At 40.1% G+C, this 9,489-nt stretch overlaps 1 protein-coding gene across 1 annotated transcript; it reads right to left on the minus strand.

The window, feature by feature from the left end:
- Positions 1 to 7,629: 7,629 nt before the first annotated feature.
- LOC114688264 (olfactory receptor 4K3-like) lies at positions 7,630 to 8,571 on the minus strand. Its single transcript, XM_028862883.2, has one exon. The coding sequence runs from the start codon at positions 8,566 to 8,568 to the stop codon at positions 7,630 to 7,632; it is 939 nt and encodes a 312-aa protein (XP_028718716.1). The 5' UTR covers positions 8,569 to 8,571.
- Between the last annotated feature and the right edge of the window lie 918 nt (positions 8,572 to 9,489).

A 9,489-nucleotide genomic window follows, 5' to 3' on the forward strand; every position in this document is an offset into this window, starting at 1 on the left:
CACTACACAGCAGCCTTCGATTATACAACCAATAAAAATCACTTGGAAAAGTGATGACCCTGTATGGGTGGAGCAATGGCCCCTTACTAAGGAAAAATTGAAGGCTGCATATGCATTGGTTAAGGAGCAGTTAGATGCTGGACATATCATTCCTTCCACTTCACCTTGGAACTCACCTATATTTGTTATTAAAAAGAAATCAGGAAAATGGAGGCTGTTACAGGATCTTAGAGCTGTAAATAAAACCATGCTTCTCATGGGAGCAACACAGCCTGGCTTGCCTGCCCCTGTGGCAACTCCTAAGCATTGGCATTTAATTGTGGTTGACTTGAGAGATTGTTTCTTCACCATTCCTTTGCATCCCGAGGACAGTCCTCGCTTTGCTTTCAGTGTTCCTTCAGAAAATCTTAAGGAACCTTATCAGAGATATCAGTGGGTGGTATTGCCTCAAGGAATGGCCAATAGCCCTACTATATGTCAAATTTATGTGTCTTTGGCCCTAGCTCCAGTTCGAAAAGCTTTTCCAGATGTTTATATAATTCACTATATGGATGATATATTAATGGCTGCTAAAGATAAAAAACTTGGTTTTGATGCCTTTTCTAATTTACAAGAGGTTCTTAGCTTGGCTAACTTACAGATAGCCCCAAAAAAGGTACAGGTATCTTTTCCCTATCATTATTTAGGTCATGAATTGTTACGCACGGGCATACGCCCACAAAAGATTACTCTGCGTATGGATCAGCTACGCACACTTAATGATTTCCAAACCTTTCTGGGAGATATTCAATGGCTTCGGCCCACTTTAAAAATTCCAACAGGTCAGCTTCGCCCCTTGTATGATGTCTTAAAGGGCGACCCTGACCCTTCATCTCCCCGTAAATTAACAGCTAAAGGACGTGTAGCCCTACAACATGTACAAGAGGCCCTAAAACAGGCTCACGTACAGTATATAGATCTTAATTCTCCCTTATTGTATTTGATATTTTGTTTTACTCATTCACCTACTGGAGTGTTTTGGCAAACAGGTCCTATTTTATGGGTACATTCCCCAGCTTCTCCAGCAAAAATCATTACTCCTTATCCACAGGCTGTCGCTCAGATTATATTTAAAGGAATCAAGACCAGTGTTCAAACTTTTGGTAAAGAGCCAGATATTGTGGTGACCCCATACACCCAGTCTCAAGTAGCATGGTTACAAGCTAATGATAATGATTGGGCCATATTGACATGCTCCATACAGGGTCAGTTTGATACTCACTACCCCTCCAATGATGTGTGTATATTTTTTAAATTGCATCCTGTTATATTTCCCAAGATAGTACAAATGACTCCTATTCCTTAGGCCCGTGTGGTATTTACTGATGGCACTTCACGTGGTTTTGCTGTGGTGGTTTCTGGTAACATAGTAAAGAAAATAAAGGTCCAGGGCACTTCTGCCCAGGTGACAGAGGTACAGGCGCTGTTGCTTGCTTTACAGATGTTTTCTGATGAGAGTGTAAATATTTATACTGATAGTCAATATGTGACACATGCCATTATGCCTTTGAAAACAACAGCCTACATACCATCCATTTCTTCCATTCATGAATACTTATTGCAAGTGCAAGGACTTATATGGTCCCGCTCACATAACCTTTATGTGGGCCATATTAGAGCTCATACTCAATTGCCTGGACCTCTAAGTAAAGGTAATCAGAGGGCTGATGCCATTACTCGTATGGCTGTCACATTAGTCTGTTCTGCCTTTGTTAAGGCTACTCAGTTGCATCAGCGTTATCATCTTAATGCTGGATCTCTCCGATATCATACAGGCATAACCCGGAAACAAGCTATCCAAATAGTTAAATCATGCCCTATTTGTATAGAATTTTTACCTGTTCCTCATTTGGGAGTTAATCCTCGAGGACTTTTACCTAATCATGTGTGGCAGATGGACGTCACACACGTGCCTTCCTTTAAAAAATTACAATATGTCCATGTGTCTATTGATACATATTCTTCTCTAATTTTTGCTTCTGTCCATTCAGGGGAAAAGGTTAAGGATGTAAAAAATCATTGTTTTCATGCTTTTACTTACATGAGAATGCCAAAATGCATAAAAACTGATAATGGTCCTGCCTACAGTAGTACGGGATTTTCAAAATTCTGCCAAGATTTTTCTATTGTTAATAAGACTGGTATTCCTTATAATCCTCAAGGGCAGGCTATAGTAGAACGCTGCCATCGTACCTTAAAAACTTATATTGCTAAAGTAAAAAAGGGGGAGTTAGGGGCTCATCTTTCCTCTCCACATTCTATTCTTTCCCTTGTTTTATATATTTTAAATTTTTTATCGGTGGATTCTGCTGGAGTATCTGCTGCAGATAAGCACTGGAGGGCTCCTGTTGCAAATCATCCTCTGGTGCAATGGAAAGATCTTTCTACTGGCACTTGGAGAGGACCCGATCCGGTGTTGGTGTGGGCCCGGGGATCTGTTTGTGTCTTTCCACAGGACAATGAAATTCCTCTGTGGGTTCCTGAACGATGTGTGCGCCCTGTGGCTGCTGCTGAATCCCAACATGGCAGAGACCTATTGGGCCTTCGTAAAAAACTCTCCCCTTCTGATGCCAATGGGGATTGAGAGACCAATATGGCCAGCCTTGACAAACATTATTCTAAGCCTAGGAACTGTAGCCATGTGGTTAGATTCCTCAAAAGGTAATGTATGGTAACTTTTTTCAAAAAACATTGAGAATGTACCACACCTTGGAGATTAAGGATAACTCTAAAGGTCAATGAACTTCAGTTGTAAACAGTAGCATACCAGCTAAGCCTTTTTCACACTTTGCCACCCCCCTCAAGCTGGTGTAGTTCCTACTTTTCAGGAATGGCTCTGTGCAACATTTATTTGCCTCCTGAAATTCATCTAGCCTTTTTGAAGATACCTCAAAATTTGTGAGCCTGAATGTAGCCATTATTGAGGCCATTAGTTCTGCTCCTTGTATGCTGTTTTTGTTTTCTGTTTTCTTTATGTTTCTCAGTTGTTCTCTTGCAGACCTGCCAGCCTAAGTAATGCTGGGATCAAGAAAATGGGCCTTGGTGGTTCGTGTTCCTGGAGCCGTGTCCATGCCAATGGACCGTGGCAGCTAGACACAGATGATGCTCACACGCTCCAGAAGAGACTCTGACATCGCTGTTGCCGTTGTTGCTGTTATAGCAGTGGTGGCCACTGCTGCTATTGTTTCTGGGATTGCTATTTCATAATTGGTTACTACAGCTAGCACAATGGAGACCCTGGCAACAAAAGTAGCTACCACAGTTAGTTAATCTTTCTTCTTATTGGGCATGATAAATTTAATTCCACCTTTATACATTATAATTGGCTTTGTAGGTTGTAAATTATTAAAACTCAAGTTCCATTTGCTTATGGGATACCACCTTACAAGGACTCCAATTTACAGTAAGGCTCATTTAAGAAGGAAATGGTTCAATTGCCTTTAGCCTCCTGGCTATGGGTGGGTTCGGACTTCTGTTGGTCTTTTCTGTGTCACACAGATTGCAAGCCCAGTGCCACTTTGAGATCTTTGGCAGCAGTCATTCTATAGCTCACATGGTTGAGTCTGTATGATAATGAGTATTCAGAGACGGATAATGCTTGGGGGGCTGCCACCAACCTAAGACAGAGCACTTATGTGGCCTGGGCAAGTGTCTCTATGACGGGTAAGGTGGTCTGCTGGTCCCACGCAACCTAAGTCAGAAGCTCATTTAATAAAAAGGGGGGAACTGTGGGCGCCATGGGCCCTGGCCCCCGGCCCCCAACTGGGAGTGGCTGCAGTGACCTTGCTTGACCTTGATCAGATGTCCTCCCTATTCAGATTCCCTGCCGGTATCCACCCTTCTGAATGCTTAAGGGAAGTTCCTTGTTGTGTATCCTGCATTTTGGGCGTTAACTACTTAGATGCTAGAATGTAAAACATTGAGTCTGGAATGTGGACCATTGACAGCGAACTTCTGCCATCCGGGGGTTCCTCCATTTGTGCTGTAAGCCTGTACGTATTTAAGGTTTCTTCCCTCTTTCAATAAACGGCATTCGACATCCAATCGTACGGATGACCCGCTGTCTTTTGTCTCTATTTTTAATCCGCAGCCCTTCGCTCGGACATGGTGAACAGTTATCGGTAATGCGGGGCGTTACCGCTACACATACCCAAACATAATAAAGGCAATTTACAGCAGACCAACAGCCAACATCAAAGTGAATGGAGAGAAACTCAAAGAGATTCCACTAAAATCAGGAACAAGACAAGGCTGTCTGCTCTCCCCATATTTATTCAATATAGTACTTGAAGTTCTAGCCAGAGCAATAAGATAACAAAAGGAGATCAAGTGGATACAAATTGGAAAGGAAGAAGCCAAACTTTCACTAATTTGCAGATGACATGATAGTATACATAAGTGACCCCAAAAATTCAACCAAGGAACTCTTACAGATGATAAACACATTCAGTAATGTGACAAGATACAAGATTAACACAAAAATATCAGTAGCCCTCCTATATACAAATGACAAACTGGCTGAGAAAGAAATCAGAGAACCATCACCCTTTATAATAGCCACAAATAATGGAAAATACCTTGGGGTAACTCTAACTAAGCAAGCAAAGGACTGTATGACAAGAACTTTAAGTCGCTGAAGAAAGAAACTGAAGAAGATATCAGAAAATGAAAAGATCTCCCTTGTTCATGGATAGGTAGGATTAGCATAGTAAAAATGGCAATCTTACCAAAAGCAACCTACAGATTCAATACGATCCTCATCAAAATCCCAACACAATTCTTCACAGACCTGGAAAGAACAATATTCAACTTCATATGGAAAAACAAAAAACACAGGACAGCCAAAAGAATCCTGTACAATAACACAACCTCTGGAGGCATCATGAACCCTGACTTCAAGCTCTACTGTAGAGCTATAGTAATAAAAGCAGCTTGGTACTGGCATAAAAACCGACATGTAGACTAATGGAACCAAACTGAAGACCCTGACATTAATCCTCACACCTATGAAATATGATTTTTGACAAAGAAGCCAAAACTATACAATGGAAAAAAGAAAGCATCTCCAACAAATGGTGAGGGCATAACTGGAGGACAACATGTAGAAGATTGGAAATAGATGCAATCTGTCACTGTACACAAAACTTAAGTCCACATGACCCAAAGATCTCAACATAAATCCAGTTACTCTGAAGGTGATTGAAGAGAAAGTAGGGAGTAGTCTTGAATGCATTGGCACCAGAGATCACTTCCTAAATATAACACCAGTAGCACAGACACTGAGAGTAACAATTAATAAATGGGACCTCTTGAAACTGAGAAGCTGTTGTAAGGCAAAGGACACATTCAATATGACAAAACGACAGCCTACAAAATGTGAAAAGATCTTCACCAATCCCACATCTGACAGAGGACTGATATCCAGAATATATAAAGAACTCAAGAAATTAGATATCAAAATACCTAACATTCCAATTAAAAATGGGCTATAGAAATAAACGGAGAATTCTCAACAGAAGAAGCTCAAATGGCTGAAAGACATTTAAGGAATTGCTTAACATTCTTAGTCATCAGGGAAAGGCTAATCGAAATAACTCTGAGATTCCAAGCTATACCTATCAGAATGGCTAAGATCAAAAACACTGAAGACAGCTTATGTTTGAGAGGATGTGGAGCAAGAGAAACACTCCTCCACTGTTGGTGGGAATGCAAGCTGGTACAGCCACTTTGGAAATCAGTATGGCGCTTTCTCAAAAAATTGGCAATCAATCTCCCTCAAGACCCAGCTATACCACTCTTGGACATATACCCAAGGAATGCTCAATCATACCACAAGGACACATGCTCCGCTATGTTCATAGCAGCATTATTTGTAATAGCCAGAACCTGGAAACAACCTAGATGCCCTTCAACTGAAGAATGGATAAAGAAAATGTGGTACATACACACAATGGAGTGCTACTCAGCAGAGAAAAACAATGACATCATGAGGTTTGTACACAAATGAATGGAACTAGAAAATACCATCATGAATGAGGTAGCCCAGACTCTGAAAGACAAACATGATATGTACTCACTCATAAGTGGATACTAGGTGTAAAGCAAAGGATAATCAGACTGCAACTCACAGCTCCAGGGAGGCTGGCTAGTAAAGAGGACCTAGGAAAGACACAGAGATTGCCCAGCGATAGAGAAATGGATGAGATCTACATGAGCAAACTGGGGTTTGGGGGAGGGTAATGGAGGGCAAGGGTAAAGGGAAAGAGAGCTTAGGGGAGCAGGAGGTCCTAGCTGGATAGGAACAGTGTGGGAGAACAAGGAGAGAGATAACCATGATAAATGAAGACACCATGGGAACAGGAAGAAGCAGAGTGCTAGAGAGATCCCCGGGGATCCACAAAGATGACTCCACTATAGACTACTGGCAATGGTTGAGAGAGTGCCTGAACTGACCTACTTTGGTGATCACATGGCCGAACACCCTGTCATGATAAAACCCTCATCCAGTGACTGATGGAAGCAGATGCAGGGATCCACGGCCAAGCCCCAGGCAGACCTACCAGAGTCCAATCGATGAGAGAGATGAGGGATTATATGAGCAAGAGATATCAAGATCATTATTGGAAAAAGTAGAGCGACAACTAGCCAAACTAGTGAAAACACATGAACTGTGAACCAATAGCTGAGGAGCCCCCATAGCACTAGACCAGGCCCTCTAGATAAGTGAGACAGTTGTTTAGCTTGAACTGCTTAGGGAGCCCCCAGGCAGTGAGACCAGGACCTGTCTTTAGTGCATTAGCTGGCTTTTTGGAACCTAGTGCCTATGCTGAGATACTTTGCTCAGCCTTGGTGCAGGGAGGAGGTACTTGGACCTGCCTCAACTGAGTATACCAGGCTCTGCTGAATCCCCAGGGGAGTCCTTGCCTTGGAGGAGGTGGGAATGGGGGCTGGATGGGGGGAGCTGGGGGGGAGGGAGGACAGGGGAATCTGTTGCTGATATGTAAAAGGAATAGAAAAATCTTTTAATAAAGAAAAAGAAGGAAATCATAAAAAAGTAACAAAACCAAAATATTCTTCTGTAAAATTATTATTATGAGGAAGACAGATTCAAGTATACATTCTTTGATATGTTCAGACTGAGGAGGAGTAATTACAAATATAAGGAATAAATATTTTAGAAAAATTCAAGTTCATAATTAAAATTTGTAATCATGAATTTAGAACACCAGTTAATGTGAATTTGGTGTTATACAGACTTATACTCAGTTAAAAGTTACTAAAATTTTATTCATAAAGATAAACATATGAGTTTGGTCAAAAGTGCTAAGTTAAACTTTATTTAAAAACATAGAAGAATACTTTGATAACATTCCTGTGTGGAAAAATCATTCATATTTAGAATTTAAGATAAAGAATTAACAATGATCTGCTGGTTGATCAGTAAATTTCATATTGTCTTTAAGGTGTTAAATGATATTTATATTGAAAGATTGGTACAAATATTCAATATAAGTCATATTTACTGATTTTGAATCCATTTCATACAGTCAGTCTCTTTATCTGAAGTCATTGGAACACATGTTTTGAATATTATGAATTTCTTTTGGGACCCAGAAATTTGCCTATGAATCTTTTCATAGCATTTTTCATCTCTTTATTTCTCAGTGTATAAATGGTTGGGTTCAGAAGAGGTGTAAAAACAGAGTAAAACACAGCAAGAAATTTGTCCAACCAAGTGATACTGAGGGGCCACACATAGATGAAGATGCAGGGCAAAAAGAAGATCATCACCACTGTGATGTGGGCACTGCATGTGGACAAAGCCTTAGATGCACCAGCTTTAGAACTCCGGTGAACAGTGATAAGGATATATGTGTAGGATATGAGCAACAGAATGAAGCAGGTTACAGCCACAACCCCACATTCAGCATTCATTAAAATATTTAAATCATGGTAATCCATGCAGGCTAGCTTGATTACCAATGGCATGTCACAGAAAAAGCTGTCTATTTCCTTGGGGCCACAAAAAGGCAGCTGCACAACCACTGCATAGTAACTTATACCATGTATAAAGCCAGTAGTCCAAGAAATCAGCACCAACCCAGTACATCTTTTCAGGTTCATAATGGTGAGGTAGTGGAGTGGTTTGCAGATGGCCACATAGCGGTCATAAGCCATTACCACCAACAGTACCATCTCTCCTCCAGCAATGCAATGGGAAAAGAAGACCTGGGACATGCAGCCTGCAAAGGAAATGGTCTTGATTTCCCTGAGAAAGTCTGATATCATCTTAGGAGTGGTGTTTGAGGAAAGACACATATCAACAAAGGACAAGTTGGCCAACAAGAAGTACATGGGAGAGTGGAGATGGCGGTCAGTGGTGATTAAAACAAGGATGACAATATTTCCAGATACAATGAACAGATAAAGTATCAAAAACATCACAAAGAGTAAGACCTGGAGATTCTTTGAATTAGCAAGTCCCCAAAGTATAAATTCTGACACCACAGACTGATTTCCTCCATCCATTTTACTCAGTGTCCTTGGAAGAAACCTACAAAGAAAGAAAATTATCAGCTCGTCATAAGAAGCATTGTACTTCTTTTGTAGAACTTGACATTCCCTTTGAAACTTACCTGAATAGAAATGCATAAATGTAAAAAGAAATCTATGGTAAATGTGAGTGACACTGCTGTCCAAGTGAGCTAATGATCCAAGATCAACTCCCCCACAAAGATAAACATCAGATATGACTGTTACACCCATGCTCTATTAGGAAATTCATTTCCGGAAGAGCAGTGAGGAAGCAAGACAGCAACGTGAAAATAAAAAAAAAAAAATTATCTGGTTTCTTAAATAAATGGTCTAAATTTGTCCTTAGCAATTATGATATTCTATAACAAAAATGATGTTTAAATTCAGAAATTGTATTGAAGTTCAGTACAAATGATCAGACAGGATGTCACCATTTTTGGAAGTATGTGTGATGACTTCATTGTGCACCAGTAAATTAATGTCTGTGAAATAATTAAAGTAAAATTTTAGCTTAAAACGCTGAAGTAGGGAATGGAAAAACTTCACTTGGGAAGCCCACAAAATACCATATAAGATTTACACAAATACCAGATAGAAACATTAAACCAGGTTTACAGTTATTTATTAATAAACATATCTCATTGAATTTATTTATTTAACTAGACTGATTAACAAAGTATCTTCACAAAATCTGTGGGAGTGCATTTACCAAAGAACAAGGCAGCACATATTCCAACCTGAGCTCTGAAAGTCACATTTAGTTCAGTCTTAGCACTAGAAAATATTGTTTTTAACTTGTATCAACTGATACTGAGAATTGTTAGACTTTGAGATATCAAAGTTTCTTGACATGAATAATATGTCATCTACCATCAATCTATGAACAGTGTATTTTCTCATTATATCACTTATCTA

This window comes from Peromyscus leucopus, chromosome 4 (assembly GCF_004664715.2).
Source record: "Peromyscus leucopus breed LL Stock chromosome 4, UCI_PerLeu_2.1, whole genome shotgun sequence".
Classification (NCBI taxonomy): domain Eukaryota; kingdom Metazoa; phylum Chordata; class Mammalia; order Rodentia; family Cricetidae; genus Peromyscus; species Peromyscus leucopus.

Coding starts and splice junctions, on each gene's coding strand:
- LOC114688264 (XM_028862883.2), bottom strand. CDS start 8,568: ATGGATGGAGGAAATCAGTCTGTGGTGTCAGAATTTATACTTTGGGGA.